The sequence below is a fragment of the Pimephales promelas genome, chromosome 7 (assembly GCF_988280905.1).
Source record: "Pimephales promelas chromosome 7, fPimPro1.hap1.1, whole genome shotgun sequence".
Classification (NCBI taxonomy): Eukaryota; Metazoa; Chordata; class Actinopteri; order Cypriniformes; family Leuciscidae; genus Pimephales; species Pimephales promelas.
In genome coordinates this window covers 22,066,945-22,087,640 of record NC_142775.1, presented here as the reverse complement: position 1 = coordinate 22,087,640, position 20,696 = coordinate 22,066,945, and the positions used below count along the sequence as shown (strand labels likewise).

Sequence of the window (20,696 nt, the reverse complement as noted above, 5' to 3'; positions counted from 1 at the left end):
ACCATAGGCCACATGACATGGTCATTCAAACAAGCTTGCAACCTTTATACAAAGCCAATCCTGGTCTGTAATTTGAGCGTCATCTCTCCAGTCCAAATACTGTTTGATTATGTTGATGTTTGTGGCTTTGCTTTAGCGGCCTTCAAGGCTACGTAGGTATCTGAGCATTTACAGTTCTGTCATATTGTAGTATCTCTATCTTTCTTTCTTATGGTGTGAAATTCCCCCCCTTGAAGTGGATATGAATGAATCGCTTTCCTCTGTGGTTGTAACAACCAGCTTTTTAATGCGGGATATTTGAAAGCCTCACCGAACAAGGACAGCAGGCACCTGACGATAATTGGCCCATATAAAATGGAAAAAATCCCCTTTTATAATCAAAGGCTCCCTGGATTCTGCGTTCTGTGCGGAAGCTAATTGTTTGATTCAGGGCCACGAAAGAGATTTTTTTGAATGGAACGTGTCAGCCTAAAAAGAACAGAACAGCTGGATACGTCCCTGCACTCAGCAGCCTCTCTCTCTCTCTCTCTCTCTCTCTCTCTCTCTCTCTCTCTCTCGGTCTTTGTTCTTCCTCTCTCTTGTACGTATAGTTCCCCCAAACAGATGCTTGCACACTTTTTCTTTGCTTTATCAACACTATATTACTTATGACCTTTGCAATGTGTGTTTTTTGAAATTTTAAATTTTTTAAATTGTTTAAAAGATTGCTTCCGAGGTTGAACTACTCTAAATACACCTAGTTTTTTTGGCATCTTTCTCAAATGTTAACCTTAACTACACCCAAAATGTCACAAAAACGGTCCTGTTGCAAAATGGACCAGATTAGTCACATTAAAGCACAAAATGTTGGTGGCGAGACCGATGCATTAAGGATCTTGAATGTTGGTAGTAGTCCTGTGTTCTTCTGTCTATTGTATCCTATAGTTTTTTTTTGTTTTTTTTTCAAACTCAAGAATGTATTTCTATCTGGATGTGCCCTAAGAGGATTGTGTTCAGTGTGGGAGAGAACAGACTCATCCAATGCAGGGTAGATTCAAAAGACAACATCCCGGTCTGGGTTGCTGATTGGATGTGGTATTGGCTCTTCAAAATGAGGGTTCATTTTGAGGTTGGAGTATTGTCTCATTACTGTTGCAGTACTCTGTCATTTGTTCACTTCGCAATACCTCTTGGCCCCGCATCCGCAAAAGGTTCTGCCAGTTAACCCAAGTTCTATGTGAAGGTTATTGAAAGGTGTTGTGATGCATTTACATTACTTAAAGATGACTTGAAGATCCTAAAGAGAAGAACTATTGAAATGCAACAATAGAAAAGGAATACTCATCCATGCCTTTATTTGAATACATTTAAAACTTATACATTCTGTTAAGATTTTTTTTTTCTTGCCCCAAGAAGGAAGAGCATTCATGCTAGATATCAAATGTGGTAATAACATACTTTAAAAATCAGTCATTGTTTCCTCTCTTCAGAAAATTAATATTAAGTGGTTGACCATATGTGTGACTACAGTATTTGTTCTGAGTCTGATAGTATGTATACTGATTATTATATGTATACTGATTATTTGAATCTTGAATCTTATATTTTGATTCTTTCATGATTGCAATAAATCGTGAATTCTGAGACTCTAGAATATATATTGTATGCGTTATTTAAAGCAAAGAATTTCCAGCAGCCATTACTTAAGTCTTCAGGGTCTAAACAAAATCTCTCTGAGCTCATAATTTTAATTGCTAGTGTGTATAAGTAATATATAATTGTGCTTATCAAAGTTTTTCTTTTTCTTTCAGTGCTTTATTGGATTGTACATTTATATGAGTTTCAGTATGTAACCCAGGTTGTTCAGTTCTTGTCTCCCGTCAAAACGCTGCTGATATACAGTCGATGAGAACTCTATTCAAATCAATCAGCAGACAGAATAACAGGACTTTGTTTAAGAGGGTCATGCATGTCGTCCATTTGAAGCAGTAGAAGAGACCCGTCCTCTTACCTTTCTTTCTCAAGCACACACACACACACTTTTTCTCAAGCCAAATCACGTAGTTTGCTTGAACCCAGCTTGGGCTTTTTTCCACACATTTCCACTAAAGTATCCTGTAGCACGTATAAGGACTGCAGATCAAATGGGAAGATCCAGCTGTAGTTGAGAAAAGAGGGACTGCAGGGTCAGATGGAGAGAATGGGGTCCAACAGACTGCTGTTTACATCAAAAAGATGGGCAGTACATCTGTCTCAAGCAAACACATGTGTGAGCACACTTACGCACGCACAACCTTATGCCATCTTGTTTTTTTGAAGTGGATGTCCGCTTGATTAGGGGACATCAAAGCTGGGGCCTTGTCTTCTTTCACGCTTATGGAGCCACAAAGCCCCACCCTGGAGTTCTTGTCTCATGGAACTCGGCGGGCCGCTTGAAAGTGGCGCGAGTCACAGTTTTGCTGCTTGAAAACAGCAAGACCTTTCTCGTACTGAAAGACCAAACACCTCCTCCAGATCTGTCACGTTTATTCTACTAGAAAACCATTGTGCAAGTGGGACCTCGGAGTACCCCACTTCACCTCTTTTTTTCCCTGCAGATCGTTGTCGTTTTAGGACAACAGGGCGCTGCTGAAAATGAAAGAGGGGAATCTTGCGGACAGTCATGCATTGAACACATCAAACGAGAGTTTGGCATTGCTCTCTGTCTTTCCCACAGTCTCAGGTTGGCCCCACTTTTTTGTGCAAAGAACTTGCCGTTCCTCTCCACTTATGCTTGGCTATAAGATTGAGAAATGTTGAGAACCGTATTCAATTCATGTAATTGAATAAGTACCACATGTGCTTCAGGGCTGCATTTCCAACCTGCTGGTATGTATCGTAGGCTTCAATTGGCCCTGATTTTTTTCATTCGTTTTTTAAGTCCACAGACATCCCTGTGCACAGAATGGCGTACTTGGGGATATATTTTGTTCTGTCTGGCTGTGCTGTGCAAACTAGCACCTTGTGTGTTTGAATGTATGTGGGAAATCATGCGTGGGGCTGTGTTTTACTGGCACAGACAGTGATGTCCACAATACACAGAGCCTGTGGTTTCCAAGCGGACCAACTCCTTCTCAGAAATTACATGCTCCCTGGCCACTGTCCAGAATCTGTTTAGCCCAACGGGCTTGGTGTAAATAGATCAGTTTGCTAGAAAGCTAGACATGTTAAGAATTGTGTTGGCACTATGTTTCCATGCAATAAAAGTTAAGTTTTAGTATGTTTAATGTGATAATTTGTAAATAACTTTTTAATATGTAACAGTAAAGCCCCAAATAACTGTAGTTTGGATGCTAGCACTTAGTGTATGTGTAAACTAAAGCCAAACGCACAAATAGACTCATAGCGCGTGAAAGATAGCACTAGAAAGTCCTTGTTCAGTCAGTGTCTGTGCTATGTACACTGAACAAGGACTCAAAGCGCATGTGTGAGCTGATCGTACGTTGCAAAAATCAGTGGTTACACTGTATTTTGATAGTCACTTTAGACGTTCAACTAATTATAAGTAACTTTTCAACTACATGTCAACTAACTCTCATTAGAGTATTAGTATATTATAGTAGACTGTCAGTAGACTGGTAGGTTATGGTTATGTGTTAGGCTTTGGGTTAGGGGATTAAGTTGACTTGTAGTCGCCAAGTTACTTATAGTCAGTTAAATGTCTGTTGGGGGACCAACAAAATAAAGTGTTAGCAGGTATTAAGGAGACAGTCTACTAATACTCTAATGACAGTTAGTAGAATGTCTAAAGTGGACTATCGAAATAAAGTGTTATCAAATCGGTAACTCTTTCAAATAAGGTCTCATTTGTTGACATTAGTAACATGATCTAACAATAAGCAACACATTTGTTACAGTATTTATTATTCTTTCTTAATGTTGGTTTATAAAAATACAAATGTTCATTGTTCATGTTAGTTCACAGTGCATTAAGTAATGTTAACAATTACATCTTTTGATTTTAATAATGTATTAGTAAATGTTAACACTAATTAATAATAAGATTATTTAATGCTTTAGAGTTCATGTAACTACAGTAGTTAACTAATGAAACCTTATTGTAGAGTGTTACAGAAATTTCTGACGTGCATAAAGTTACAATATTGTGATGATAAAATGAATGTCATGCACACTTTATGCATACCCTAGCATACACTTAAAACCGATTTATACTTTGGACTTAATCAAAGTAATATTTGCATAAGTCCGGCTAACAGATCTATTGTAGCTTTGCTTTGACCAGCATATACAGTATACTCTACAGCCAGACTACAATTGGCTGATGCACAGTTTATTTAGTTTTTATATTCAGTTACGTTTTATGGATTGTGTGAAGATGAAGACTATAGGTTGAATACTAGCTTGAATTCACACATTATCCATATATGCTCTTTTTTTTATTATTATTCCACAGCATGTGACGTGAGCTGTTAGCTGCTTTCTTCCATGAGGTTATACATGCTATGCTTTGGAGGCCGGTTTAATGCACAGAAACATTGTCGACAAGTTTTGAGTCACTGCTTCTCCTTTAATTTTTGCACAATTTTTGTTTTCCTTTTGCTTTAAAGCCCAGCCTCAACTAGCTTTCACTTAATAACAGTCTCCATAGCATGAGCGCTGTATAAGGATGTGCTATTTTTGGAAAAGGGTGGTATTTGTGGGTTCACTCTCTGCATGTATGCTGATTACAAGGCAGCTCTGACACACGACACCCTGCTGCTTGGTCTGTGGTTCAGCCCAAATATCAGGTGCCCATCAGCTGTGGCATGGGGGACACCATCTCTGACTTTTTATAGTCTGGGGTCCCTGCCCCTAAAAACCTCAAGTTTACATTGGCAGCACAGTGCAGCGCATGATGCTAGCGCCTGACCTCAGCTAGAACAACCCATTACGTATGGGTTTGGAAATGGAATAGAGCAAATTTTCTTTTCTTGGTCCAATACGGCTGTATTTTTTGGCTCCGTATTGTTCAAGTCAAGAGTCACAGAATAATTTTTGGCCAGTCTTGTTTTTTTTTTTTTATTATTATGCATCAAAAACGGCTAACACCATTCTCTTTAATGTTTCTTAGTGCAGTGCAACAATGTTTAAGTGCCATGTGGAATGTTAATGTCTTCATAATATTATTTATATGGTTGTATGCATATTACTGTTCCACAAAATCACAAAATAACTAAAGTTACTTGTTAATGTTCACTCCACTTGTTAATGTTCACTCTTAAATGAGTTACTTTGTGGTTTTGATTTGAAGCTCTACAGCATGTGTGCACCCATTCAATGTTTTTTTTTAAGGGAATAACTGTTTGAGCATTCTGCTAAACATCGTCTTTTGAGCTCCACCGAGGAAAGGACCTATTACAGGTCTGGAATGACAAGAGGCTGAGTAAATGATAACAGAATGGCCATTTATGAGTGAACTGACTCTTTTGAATCTGGTGGTAATGATGTAATTCTGCTTACAGTCAGAGATGCACGTACTTCATCACTGTTTTCGGCTTGGCCCTTTCCAGCCGGATAACAATGCTTCCAAAATAGACCTACAGCATTGCCTGTAAACCGTAATCAGTGTCTCCCTCCACAGATATTTGCAGTGATAACATTCTGTCTCCCCCTTTTAGAGACTGTGTTTTCTGACTTGTTTTTGTCCTTCTATCCTACCTCCCATCTTGTCCACATTTCTTCTCCCTATGAAGTGTATAGCTGGCGTTACGCTCCGCTGAAAAGATTGTAAATGTCCATATCCGCCTGTGCCTGTTCCTTTCATTCTCTTTTTTTATTCTTTGAACGTCCACGCTGTCCCGGCTCTGGTTCTCCAAGATGGCTAGGATAAGGGACACCTGCCGTGTTCACAATCACCTGTTTTGGTTCCTTCGGGATAAGCCCTTTGGTAGAGTGCCGCCTGACTGTTTGAAGAAAACTTGAACAAACTTTTAAAAGACGAAGCAAAGTACTTTCAGGTGATATCTCGCATTAAATGTGCTCAGTATTTGTGCCTGTTCACAACTAAGAAGCATTTGGATTCTTTCTGTTGTGTCTGGACGGGTAAAAGCACATTTTTAGTTTTGTTTTTTAATCAGTGACTTTACATTTCTGGATTATCTTTGTTTAACCAGGGTTATGTCGTAAACCTTGACCTATCAGCAGCACATTACCCAAACAGATTGATCACCTTCCACTAATGATTGTCAGATTTTAACAGGGTCGTGCCCTCATCAGTAGATTAGGTAGTCATTAACATTGTCATTAACCCAGACTTGATATCTCCTGTCCCAGGTTTGATTTGTGTGTTGTTTGAAGTTCCTCCTTTTTATTGTTGCTTTGTTTTTCCATTCAGGGTGTCAGAGGCCAGTGGGTTTGTCACGGGGCAAAGCTAAAGTTTGCTCTTACAGTGGCTGGTACTACTGCCCAAGTTGCCACCAGGACAACCTCTTCCTCATACCTGCTCGTCTACTGCACAATTGGGACACTAATAAACACAAGGTATGTGTACATACCTATTTACCCAATCCATATCTTTAAAGGGTTAGTTCACCCAGAAATGAAACTTATGTTATTAATGACTCGCCCTCATGTCGTTCCAAGCCTGTAAGACCTCCGTTCATCTTCGGAACACCGTTTAAGATATTTCAGGGATATTTCGGGGTGAGCAGTGGGCTGAGCCCTTAGTGCAAACTCGTAACCGAACAGCTAGATGTTGTTAAAAATCCCACACTGCACCTTTCTTTAAAGTGAATTTCATTTTGTGTAAATTGTATCTTAATTTGAATCCATTTTTTATCAACCAATTGCCTGAATTTAATGAATAAGAAGCAAATATAGCAGTATTTATTTTTTTTACACACAACACTGCTGATAACACATCAACAGCAGAACCGGAAGACAGTATAATGCTGAATGAAGTCGTAGTTTTTGTTATTTTTGTACCAAAATGTATTTTCGATGCTTCAAAATATTTGAACTAACCCACTGGTGTCACATGGACTACTTTGATGATGTCTTTATTGCCTTTCTGGATAAGGACAGTATGCCGTACATACATTTTCAATGGAGGGACAGAAAACTCACTGACTAAATCTAAAATATCTCAAACTGTTCCGAAGATGAGCGGAGGTCTTACGGGCTTTGAACGACATGAGAGTGAGTCATTAATGACATAATTTCTGTTTTTGGGTGAACTAACCCTTTGATATTGTTAATAAGTCTATTTGTTTCCTTGGTGCATTTGAGTTTAGAAATCAGCTCAAGACTCAAGACATCTAACAAAAGCTAAAAGGGATTACAAGTAACAACATTGTTAACATTGTGGTTCAGGTCTCGAAACAAGCGAAGGAGTTTCTGGAGTTTGTTTATGAGGAGCCATTGTTAGACGTCCAGCAGTTGAACCCGTGTCTGTATGAGCATTGCGAGGCGCTGGCGGCCATTCTCAAACTGAGACAGCAGCTCCAGTCTCTCAGGGCCTACCTCTTCAGCTGCCGGGCCACAGTGGCAGAAGACCTCCGCCGCAGGTGAGCTATGCCAGATAGCAGCAAGAGGAAAGATAGGGAAAGTTAGAGTAAAACAGATTAAAAATGACAAAATGGTAGATTTTGATAAGGCACATGTGTCATGGACCTTCTTTTGTTAATAAACAGCAGATTATTGAAAATGCCAATTGCTACACAAAAGGGGGTTTATGTAGCGATGATATAAAGCAATTTTTAGTTCCCCAAAGAACCTTTCAGTGAACAGTAAAGCAGATTTTCTAAGTGTGAAGAACATTTTGAGAATCAAATAATCTTTTCCATTCTAAAGAACCTTTTGTGCAATGTTATGTTAAAGGTTGTTTATGGAACCATCAATGTCAATAAATCTTTATTTTTAAGAGCGTATAGACCATTTCAAAAGATGTAAACAACACTGGTCCAGAAGCACTTCCTGTTTCAGTTTTTTAACACTACAAAAAAGCTGGGATAAAATACAACCAACAGAACATTGAAAACTGAATCAAAAAGTTAAACAAACATCTTTAAGATGTTTTCTTTACATGTGAAATAAAGAAAACCGTTACAAACTGAAACAGGAAGTGCTTCTGGACCAGTGCTGTTTACATCTTGTGAAATGGTCTATATAGTGATCAAACAACTAGGATGTTTCAGTTGCCAATGTGACTATTGATTTCACACAATTCAATAAGTCATGTGCTAAAATTTGCTGAAATTAAATGCATTATAAATATTACATATTTATTTTAAAAACTTTTTTAAGTAAACTTTTATTTTGTTTTTAATAAATTTAGCTTATTTCTTAAGTTTTGTAATTCTTATGATATTTTTAATTCAAAAAATTGTAAAGCACTTTGAATTACCACTGTGTATGAAATTTGCTGTATAAATAAACTTCCTAAAATATATAATAAGCTTGTTTATTTTATTTTTTGTTTGGCCTTGTTGAGATCGGTTGACCACAACTGTAGTTGCGTTTCTTAGTTTCCTTTAATCAAACCGTAATTTGCTTCAGTTTTTAAATAAATGTTTTCTTGTTGGTCGTCTGGGAAAGTGTCAAGGTGAGAGTTTAATGGCACAACTTCTGCTTAAAAAATGACAGGTTCAGTGATCTATGAATGTTTATGCTCCTGTGACACTGACCTCAAATGGGTTCTCACCTATTGAAAAGGTGTTGCAATAACTCGAATCATATGCAAATGAAATAAAATATGCAAAGGCTAATTATAGATAAAACACATAACCTTGGAGCAAGCGTAAAACTCACAATTTGGAGACTGTAGAAGTGATCGGTTGTTTCATCTATGCCTATATGGTGTTTTTTTCTTGTTAAGAACCAACACAATAGATTATATTGTTGTTAGTGACATCAAAACAGTTGGTGGACTTATAAAGTCAGTAAGATAAGATTGAGTTCATAAATACCTCATTGATATCAGTACATGAGTGTATAAATATTCCCTGGTTGTAGTTGTCCTGTGATTCTGATAACATTGTTTGATTTAGCCTAGCAGGGATACACACTGAGCTTTTCCTCTCTGTTTCCAGATTTGTAAGATAGGACTAAAAGTAAATATATATTGTGGAAGAATGTATTTTGTTTCCAACAGGACATTATCCTGAATAATAAACACCTACTTGTAATAGCTACTTTTTTCATGATAGCATCTTCATGAATCATTTGATTTAGGCTACATTACTGTGATAAATATTTGTAGAGTCTTCAAGGCACATAAAATAGTGGTTGACTGCCGCTGGTATAGCATCTGGTTTGTTAGCCTGCAAATGTGTACAAAGAGAAGAGATTAATCGTATAGACGTGTATTTAGCGTGTAGCACTGACAAAGTATGAATTTGTAATGCTATTTCAAGGAATGCATTTGGGTTTTTCGGAATAAGCAGTTTCCTTTGTGGATTTCTAAGGTCCATGTTCAGCAGGAATGTGAAGGAGCTGTGTTTATGCAAAAGTTTCAGCACTAAAAGGCTTGTCTAGATGATGAATGCTTTGTGCTCTAACCAGGGTCAATGTGGAGACCATGAGATTGCGCTAAAAGGCCTTAAACATTCACACCATTGGAGACGAAAGCATGTACAGCTCTGTGATGAAATATCACACAATGGAAAGCTACCACCAGAGTTTCCCCAACAAATGGCTCAGCTCCTTTTATACTAACAATTAATCATCAGAAAAAGATAACTGTTTACTGAAATTAAGGTTAAGTGGTTAGATTTAGAGTTTAGATGTTTCACCCAAAAATCTACTGTAAATTTTTACTTTAGTGTGGTTCTTCTAAGCCTGCACCATAAGTTTTATTATTAAATATTATGCATGAAACGCTGAGACATTCTTCAAAATATCATCTTTTGCGTTCCACAGAAGATAGTCAAAGGAACTTTATAACTTCACGGCGTGCAAATGATCACCAAAGCTTTATTTTTGTGTGAACTATCCCTTTAAGAGTAACCTGCAGTTTATTTCTTCTAGTGACCATGAAACATATCCTCAGATAGACACTGCCTTTGTGGTAAACTAATTTCCATCTTATTCATTCTTTTCCCTATTGAAATCAAGTATTGACTTAATGCTGTTGCTAATGCACTCTTAGCTACATGTTCAGAACACTGTTTGTTGTTTTGAATCACTGAATTATTGAATGGGCCAGTACCCTTTCCTATGTATTCGCTCCTTTGAACTCCATGGTGACGTAGAAACAGGATGGCCGTTTGAAGTGCAGACGTGAGGGCTCTTGCAAAAGGGAACCTCAGCTTGAACTGAATATTCTCTGCGAGGTTCATCTTCTTGGAGCGGTCCCAGCTGCCTACCGAGCGGTGACTTTATCTGGCCGCTGTGTTTACGGGGTGTAGCGGTGGTGACCCCAGCAGGAGGCAGCGCTAGAGGGCTAGTGTTTATGGCCAGGCTATTAGCAGACATCAGGCTAATGCTTCGCTTTTCCAAACAGTGTAGGATTGATGAGGGCGGTGGCACTAAAATATTACCTTTGCCATTCATCGCCCAGCCCGGACGCTCATCAGCGGTTGTGAAGAGGCCCACAAGTGTTTACACTAAGCCATTGAGAGAAGGGGGAGAGCTGTCACTGTCCACACCTAATGCACCTCATTGAACTGCAGGACATCCACATACACGCTTACTACCTTAGTCTTTACCTTTCAATAGTTCTCCCTCGTGTCTTGGCTTGGGAATAAGAACCAGTTTTGATTTGCTCTACTATTCAGGAGCACTGTTACTGGATCCACAGTGTGAAACATACAAAACGTTGAAAACAGGTGTGATGCTTAATATTAGAGGAAACTGTGATTCATTATTTTTCAGGATTCTTTGAACCGAAAGTTCAAAAGAACAGCATGTAAAAATATAAACTTTTGAACGGCAGTGTAGTGCGTTTTGTTTGACGCTGTTGTCTAATGTCTTTTACAAGGCGAATTAATGAATTGCGTTTATGCCACCTTTAAAAAATGATATATTATAAAAATTCTCATCATTTTTCATTAGTCATATTTCATTTTTCTTAAAGGTGCGATGAACTGAGAAATCAAATTTTCCTTGAGCTTTTGACATCTAAGAGGTCAGCTTATTATAAGAATATCCTGTAAGTTTCAGAGCTGAAGAGTCCTTGTTAGTCCAATAGAAGCTTTTATTGAAACCAGGCTCAGCAAACGACTTGTTTTTCAAAGTGGGGAACTATGACATCAAAGAGGATAAAACACCACCCCCGCAGAACAAGATCAACGCCTACTTCAACACGGCCGGTTTAGCCCCGCCCACCGATTCGCACATTATACGCATAGCTAAACATCATAGGCCTACCTCGTGATGACAAACCGGATCCAGCAACTGAGCAATACAAAATATTATGCAGTGCCTGGTTGTGGAAGAAGACCGCTGAATAAGCTTCCTCTGGATTCCAATTGGAATGCATGGATAAACTTTATTTATCATGACGTTCCAACTGATGAGGGTTAAAACCGTCTGTTCGCTTCATTTCACTGAGGATTGTTTTGTAAACGACTGGATTTGCAGACCGATTAAGATTAACGAATGGTGCTGACAGGAATGGTGCAACACACGGAATCTGGTTCGACCATTCATGAGCGAATCATTCCGGTTGCCATTTTAGATCATTGGACGTTTTCAAAAAATTGAACCCAAGTGCATCGACGGGTGAGTTGAAACTCATTATAATATGCAAAACTGTTATCCACTCACAGCAGTGGGTGTTTACTTCCAAGTTTTCAGTGCAAGACGCCCATAAAAACCGAGGATTTTTTGAGACAGGATCAAAACTTGGGTACAAAAACCAAGCGAACATCATAAGTTAACCTCAGACAACAATGTAATAAAATTTAAAAAGCCAGTTCATGACCCCTTTAACATTTCTTGCTCAAAAGTTCTAAAACAATTAATGGAACCATTAAAGAACTACAATTCTTAACTTGAAACATGGAAGTTCCTTATGTTGTTTCGAACTTTTATCATTTTATTCCATGGAATGCTGTCTTTCCACTTGGTAGTAATATTAACACAATTGTCTAAATATCAACTACAAGACGCCTCTTTACTGAAGTATGGTGCATGCTGACTTTTCTTCTTCATCTACTTTTTTTGACCAATCACAGGTTGCTTCATATCCACATAATCACTGTTCCTCTGCCAATATATATCTATCCATATCTATACATAGACATTTTGAAGGAAAACAGCAAAATCGACATATAGCCTCTTGCTTATAATATGCTTGCCACCCTCTGATTCCGGTGGCTTGATTTGGTTGTCTTTTGTTTGACAAGTCATATCGTCTGGTTACCAGCACTGCAAACACTTGAATGGTTTTGCCCTAAGAAATGATTCAGACATGAAGATTCAAACATGAAACCCTGCCATGAGCAGAGATGAATTTATACTGGAGGATATAGAAAGCAGAAAATAGACTGTCACCATGACCGGAGGTAAAATGAGCACACTGAGAGACTCAGGTCTCTTTTCACACACTGTCCTGACTTGAACAAGCTTGACAAAGGCAGGCGAATCAGTGTAACACATCCGTAGGGATTAAGTTAGGATTTCATCTTGTCATACAGAAGATAGCGCATTAGAACATGGAATCTTGTCAATGCAATATCTTTTCTTTGTCAGCCTTCCTAAGGTGTTCAGTAATACCTCACTTGTTGCACAGATTTGTGGCTATGTAAAGCTTTGAGCTCTGTGGTTTCCAGACCCTTTATTAGGCGTTCGTACCTCTCTAAGGCCGCAAATCTGTCAAGGGTGATCTGTGAACACTTCAGTGGAAAAATCTTTATCATCAAAATATACAAATTCTGCTTTAGGATTCTTCTTGTCGATTCCACTTCCTCAATGGTTCCATTATGACTTTTTAGTAAAAAATAAAGTCCATTGCAAAATTATGAGATCATTTGGATAATAATTACATTTAAAAAAAAAAAGTCTTTTAGAGGCATTCCGCCGTATGTTTTAATTCACTAAAAAAAAACAACTCGTGCATGTTTTATTTTGTTTTTAATTCACTAAAACGAAATGGTTTGGACGAAGTCATTTGTTTGGGAGTCAAACATGCTCTATTTGATTTGATTTTGAGAGTCATTTGTGTTGGAATCAGTTAGACTGAACTGGTGTTTGCTGGGTTTGCATAATTTTAATTTACTAAAAAAAGACTTAATGTAATTTGTTGAACAGTCAAACTACACTGTTTGTGTCTAACAGAGGCCAGCTAGTTTTTTATTTTCATCGTGCATCATTCTTTTTCATTAACGAGTTTAAAGAACATTTACAAATTCTCTGAGAACAGTACATGTCCAAAAAGACAGCACAATTAAACTCTTTCTCTTTAAAGTTTTAATGCATCTATTTCTTACAACGCATTCACAACTCTTGATAAAGTATCGTTTTTGACGTGTCATACATCAAACTCAAAACAAAGCTGCTGTCATCAGCTCTATTTGTACTAATGACACCTGCTGCAACTCTAGTCTGTTGACCCTTGAGCCTTCCATAAACAATTGAAAAGAGATTTCATCCTCATCTTAGTAAACATCCCACCCCCTGCCTCAACGCCTCAGTTTAGACTAAGATTAGTGCTGTAATGATTGCTTGGCCTAATGAGGTCTGAGGGATGAGCTGTGAATAGGGCTGTCTGGAGAACCGCCATGCTTCTCTTCAGCCAGCAATGAGATTATGGCTGCGAATGAAACAAATGGAGGTTCACCACAATCCCTAAAGCTGAAGACTGAGATGCCCAGCGAATCTCAAAACACACGTGCATCTGTGCAACATAGGCCTGTTTTTAGATCCTGTGCGACACTACATAATATAATGGCTAAATTCACTCATAAATGCCCCGTTATAGCTCAAAACTACCCAGCATGCTTTCCTCCCATGCCTTAATGCCATAAATTCCCTCTCTCCTGTCTCTAGCTGTGTTTGTGGTCTGCAAGGCTGCCTCTAATTCCCAACATCTGCCTGACGGGCTGCTAATGACGGAACCAAGCCACTGAGGAAGCGGAGTGGAAGAACTATTAGTGGGCAGGAGTAAAGATGCACTGGTTTCCAGTGCCAAAGTACCTAATAGATCCAATTTTCCAGCCTTTTGTGGTAAAAAAAAAAGACAGCAACAGCCCGCTATAGTGTGGCTACACCAGTTGCTTTGCGTCTGAATGAATTGTTTTATGCATCTCCAATGAGGAACATTAACATTTCATTAGACTGAATCGCCTGTTCTGTTGGGTCAGTTGTCAGTGGATGTTATTGACTGACTAGTTAGTAAAAGATGGGATCAATAACAGTTTTTCGTTTCATTTCCTTCTCGCAACCACAAATCGTTTTTTTTTTTTTTTCACAGTGTGCCTGTTGCTTTTCCCTTCCCCTCTTTTCTGGATAATTCTGTGGGCCCTTGAGTTTGTAATGTGAGCAGGCGTGGGTGAATGAGAGAGGAAAAGAGCGAGTGTTGGCTCATGGGAGGAGAGAGGTGAAGAGGGCCATAATAGCCAGCCAGATGGAGAGAGAGAGACTGAGCCGCCCCACTTCACCCATAATAAGGGATAGTGCTTTTAAATGCCTATTTTACAGCCTTTTTCTAATTCAATTGAATTAACCCCTATTTCCAAGCAATTTGGACCCATGTTGTCATGGATACTAAGGCGGAAAGGCGGGAAACTAGCGATCCCCCCTGAAATAGATTTGTATGTACTGTATATGTGTGGTAGCTATAATAGCTATTAGCTATTTTTTTTTTTAAATTGTTAATATTTTGGTTGCTGTGCAACAAATATGATCTGTTTTAAATTAATGTGTAATATTCTCATTGTTATTTATTTCATTGTTCATTGGAACATTAGATTTAATGAATATGTTTATTATAACATATCCATATAACGGAAATGTTTTTATAATTATTTATTGTTGTTTATTATATATGTGGGCAATTGTGACAAAGAATTTCCCCTTGGGGATTATTAAAGTATTATTGAACTGAACTGAACTACTGAATTACTATTGTAGTTATTTTTCTACAGCTATGATCAGGCTCAGTTATGACTTGAGGTAATATTTATGTGGTTTTTATGCTATTTCATGTTTTTTTTTTTTTTGTTTTTTTTTTGCAGGATCTTTCCAAGAGAATACCTGTTACAGCATGTGCACCTCTACTCATTGGCAGACCTGCAGCAGGTGAGTTTCTTCCCTGTCTTAACCCTTCCTTTTTTTATCATTTTCATTATTGTTTTGTAATCTACCAAATAATCTATGAAGTTTCGCCATGTAGTGAAATACTGTAAAATGTGTGTAGCCAACTAAGCTGAGAGCGCACAGCAGCACGAACAAACTTGCAGATGTGTAGATTCTTGAAAATTTTAATCTCTTGTCAACACACAACAATTGCTCCAAGAAGTATTTGGGCACAGTTAAAATTGAATGTCAGCGCACTAGAAAATGTCAATCAAAATGGAAATGAATTGGCAACCAAAATATGCCAGGTGTTTTCTCGGGACTAATTCACCTCTCTGGGCCTTTTATTTATAGCCTCAACTGGTGTATAATTTTTTTTGCAATTCTCAGCATTGTAACCACATACATTCATCACTGTTACTATGAATATGATCCAGAAACAATACCTTTTCTCTTCGTTTTGAACAGTGTACACTGTCGTAAAAAATATTTTTGGACGGAAGTTAATTTCATTCTGCAAGGATGCATTACATTCACCAAAAGTGATTGTATAGGTGTCATTACAAAATATTTATTTTTCAAATAAATTTGACATTAATTACGGTCTCCACAAAAACACAAAGCAGCATGACTGAAAAATAAATATTTCAGTTTTATTTATTTTTTAAAAAACAATATCTGAAACAAGAAATTAGCATATTCGAATGATTTCTAAAGGGTCATGTGACACTATATATTGGAGTAATGACTGCTGAAAATACAGCTCATTTTAAAATATATTTAAAATGTAAATATATTTAAATGGAAAACATACATAAATGTAATATACATAAATGTATGAGAAAAAGAGTTTTCTTACAAAAAGATTTTTAAAAAAGTATTGCCAAACATTTCGATGGAATGTTTTTTAAATGTTTGACTTTGTGCTTGTGAATTATTTCTTAATAATTGATATTCTATATCAAACTAATGCAATGACATTCATACATATTTCAAAAGGCAAAAGTGATAAGTGTGTATGTAGGTTACTGTATGTACTCGTATCTCCTCGTATGATCCTGATAACAGACTTTCACAGACACACACCTGTAGCACCCATCATCACCATGCAGCGTGTGTCTGGTCATTGTCTTCTGGCAGTGGAAGTTGAGAGGCTGTGAGAGCGAGGGTGTTTTTAACACCCTTTCATTTGCAACCCTGACATTCAGAAAGTTACTGTAGATCTGTGTGCAGCTCTGTGTCGCTGACACTTTAACCTTCTGCTTTTCACTTAGTGTTTTCAAATAATGGCTTGCAAATTGGCTTGCAAATAATTTGCTCTTGTTTTGGGTTTATTTTGTCATCAACCTTTTTGTTCTTGCATATTAGATAAAAAAGTGAATTGAACGAAAACTACACGCTTTAATTAAAACATCATAATGTGCAGGTTACTGTTTTACTTTAAAAAAAAGTTTCATATTTAGTCCATTGTTGTTAATTAAACAATTGCTGTTTGCAAACAGTGTCCTCATCTCCCCTTTTTTCTCTCTATTTCCCTCGTTCTGCACCCCCCCCCCATACCCCCACACCCCTGCCATCGTGCCTGATTTTTTTTGTCACTCTTCTGTTTCTTAGGAATGACCCTTGCCCTTATTTTTCTGTTGCTCTCAGAACATCTATTCTTCTGTCCCACATCCCCTCTCCCTTCTGTCTCCTGGTGAGAGGCTGGAGTCCCTCTCCACCCTATGTTCCCCCCACCCAGCCTACTAATTACTGTCATTCAGAAGCAACAGGCAGAAAAACAAAGCGTGACAGTCCTGCCTCTGCTTCTATTCCATTCTATTCTTCCCCTATATCCCATTGCCTGACACTGCCTCTTTAGCTTTTTTGTTTTTTTATGTCTTTTACTATGTCAATTAGAGCTTGCTTATTTCCATAATTTATTCATTTATAGTAAATTAATTATTTATTAACTTATTTTATAATTAGTACATGTTATATGAGGTTTAATTCATTTATTTTTGCTTATTTTAATTTTTTCCTCAAAACAAAGCTGATTGATGGTTGATTTTTAAATGTAACTTTAAACCCCTAACCCTAAAGCCTATTTTACTCAGGCCCCGTCCACACTACTGCGTTTTCGTTTAAAAACGGAGAATTAAAACGAATACGATCTCCGTCCACAGCAGCGTTTTGTCTTCGTATTAGAATTGATCTCCGTCCACATTAAAACGACTGAAAACGCGGATCACGTGACCATTCACCAACACTAGCCATGCGCGTGCCGGTGTAAACAGTGGCTGACGAATCAGGGAAGGACACGTCATGACTGATGACACCCAATCATAGAGCTGAGCGTGAGCCTCTGCGTCAGCGTTTCTAAACTCCTCCGTTTTGTCCCGTCTACACTAAAACGCCCTCCGGAGATTCAAAACGCAAAACGGAGCTGCAGCGTTTCCAAACTTCTCCGTTTTAGGTCTTTGTTTTTTCCGTTTTAGTCTGGACGGGAGGTGCAAAAGGTATCCGTTTTTAAACGAAAACGCAGTAGTGTGGACGGGGCCTCAGAGTCGTCGAACTATCTAAGGCTATGTTTACACGGAAACGATTCTGAAGAGAAAACGCGAAAGTGACGTTTCGTTATCACTTTTTATTCTGCGTTTAGACGAGCGTTTTGGGTGGGAAATCCACGTGCAAATGGTGACGCAAAAGTGTGTGATATTCAATGTAGTATGCACTCCAGGCGGCTAGGAGTGCATACTAAAACAACACAAAGTCCACGCGCCTGCGTACAACCTTCACACTGTCAAGCAGACTTTTGCGTTTTTACCGTTTACACAGGAACGCAGCGGTGGAGCGTTTTTAAGATTTCCACTCTGGAGGGTGGTTTAAATTTTTTGCGTTTTTAAGCCTCAAAAACGACACCGCCGTGTAAACGAAAGGCACATACGATAAAATATTTTTACGTTTTCACCCGCGAGCGTTCTCGTGTAAACAGGGCCTAAGCTTCACACCCCTTACGGCATTGGTCCTGCCTTTTGTTCACACAGGGCACCTTCCGGGACTGATCCCAGCAATGTTACTAGATCCCCATCCTGGGATAAATCTCAAGACGTGTTTGCGTTTACACAGAAGGCACTCTTGCAGTTTTCTGGGATCAATGCTCTGTGTGAAAAGGGGCTTGAGGAAGACCAATTGTTGTAGTAATGCTTACCATAGTCTTTCTCTCTCTTTTTCTCTGTTTGTGTCAGAGTAGTTATTGGGTCTGTGGGTCTTAAAACAGTGCCTAAAATTGGCTTCTCTTTAAAAATTCAGAATATTGTTTTGCTATTGTGAACCAGATTTCTTTTTCACAACAATACTGGCATCTTTTAAGTGAAGCAGCGCAGTTGTCTGTGGTTCTTAAAAACTCTCTGCACTGTCAGTACTTTGTCCCCCTTCTTGTGTACTTTTTATTCATCGCATTCAGCACAAGACCTTTATACCCTCTCCCCCACTGCCTGTGTAAGGCCCAAATTTGAGGCATTACCCATTCACGTCACATTACTTTCTCTTTCAGCTTCTTAATTGGCTTACCTTATTAAGGAGCCATTTTCTTTTAGTGTTTCTACTTAGTGCCGGTTCCTCCGCAGCTCTGGAATGCTTGCCCTCCGTGTTGAGTTCACTGAATGCTGATCTCAAGCAAGACTCCAAACACACTATAGACCAAATATGAATGTTCTCCTCTTTTATTCTAACAATTAGCACTAAGTTTTGGCCAATCTTTTTTTTTCTAAACATGACCCCATTTACCATATTCGTTTGTGTTTGCGTTAAACTTGCCAATAAGCCAGCTTTGTTTGGCCACTGCTTGTTTGAGATCTTTACTGAAAGACTATGAAAAGTATACCAAGTGCACCAAGATGAACTCAAGTAGGGTGCTATATACATGCTAATTAGTCTTGCTAATTAGTCTTGCCAACAATCTGCAACAATATGCTCTTAATTGAGCTCAAGCGATAACATTCAGGTCCTTAGAAGTTACATATCTGAATTGAGTGTTTTTACTCACCAAGAGAAACATCAGCTTTCGGAAAACCATTTCTATTCACACCTGGGGCCTATATCACACCTGCAACCGGTTTTGGTGGCTAGCCAAAGTATATTTCAGTTTAGTTTGTGCCAACCTGGGTTTTAGGCACCATGAAAGTGGTTTGACTTTTAGCATTTTTTTATCGCCATAGTAACTTGCGCTCCACGGCTAACGTGGTCCAAGGCAGGATATGTTCCAGGTAAGAGGTTGCAAACCAAACTTGGGCCAATCAGCTGTGAGCAAAGTGACATGTCTGATGCGATAATGTCGTTCCACCTGTTTCTACTCCAAATTAAAGGTTACTAAAGACAAAATCGTCTGTATTTACCGGTAAATATTATTTATGTAATTATTATAAACTTAACCAACCACAGAGTTTAAATGAATAAATAAATAAAGGTAATATAAATATGCTTTAGAATCAATAGATAAAGGTATTGAGAGCATTTAACTTTTAAACTCACATGTACATAGTTGTTTAGCTTTATCAACTATAAACTAACTTCAAAACTTTTACTTGCTCTGATATACAATAGTGAGAGTTTTTCTTTTAGAAGTCCTCTTTCATAGACAGCTATTTTCGTCTTGCTGTGCAAATTTGTTTTTATTCTTAATATTTAATACTTTTATTTAATAAGTGGATTGTGCTGCTTCTCTCACGAGAAATGATTTGCAGTTTCACTCTTTCTCAGCATGTGATTGGCTGTTTGCTACTGATGTCACTCCTAAACTCAGGATCAAAGCCTGAGTTGACAGAGGAAGTTGATAATCAGAATCATGGTACCAACAAAGCCTGGTTGGATTGGTTTGGTTTTGTCAGCTCGAAACTAATCCTGTAACCCTGAGTTTGTTCAACTACCATCATGGTACAGGCCCAATGCCTGTTATGACCAATGCGTTTACTGTACACGGTCCACCCATATGATGTATCGTCACGCCGTTTCACTCATGCCCATCTCACGCGGCTGTACCCTGGCTGGCCAGTTCTCTCTCACTTCCTCACACACGCCAATTGTAATCCTGTTTTGCGAGGCCTTGGCAGGGAGGGTGTTATCCAAACAGAGCTCACACTTTCTTTATCTGTCTAATCTGAGCCCTTTCTCTGCCGTTTAATGGAGCGGACGAGGACATTAAGGCCAGGGCTGAGGAGGGGATGAAGAAGTAGGCGCTAAACTGTGGTTTTAGGGGATTAAGCAACTGACAACAAAGCAAATGCAAGACAGGAGCAAAAGGTGGGGGATTTGGGGGGACTTGATTTGGCAGACGTCATCCATGCAACCCCCCCCCCACCCCCCGAAATAGCTACAAAGATGCTGGTTTTAGTGAGTCGCCAAGCTTGAATACATGTTTAGCTAAAAATAAGCTGATTTTCTGCTCAAGAAACATTATTATTATCAATGTTGAAAACAGTTGTGTTGTTTGTGGAAACAATTTTTTTTCAGTAACATTTAAA

The 20,696-nt window shown here is 38.4% G+C and overlaps 1 protein-coding gene across 4 annotated transcripts in view; it reads left to right on the top strand.

Annotated features, from left to right (window-relative positions):
- plekhm3 (pleckstrin homology domain containing M3) overlaps positions 1-20,696 on the top strand; it is a 43,430-nt gene that overhangs the window by 13,144 nt on the left and 9,590 nt on the right. For 2 of the 4 annotated variants that reach the window (XM_039682551.2, XM_089133222.1), the window contains exons 4-6: positions 6,353-6,498; positions 7,330-7,523; positions 15,135-15,198. In XM_039682551.2, the coding sequence (XP_039538485.2) occupies positions 6,353-6,498; positions 7,330-7,523; positions 15,135-15,198 (404 nt within the window). Of the gene's footprint in view, positions 1-6,352; positions 6,499-7,329; positions 7,524-13,947; positions 14,108-14,371; positions 15,087-15,134; positions 15,199-20,696 lie in introns of those variants that run through there. The other 2 variants (XM_039682552.2, XM_089133221.1) reach the window with 2 other exon arrangements.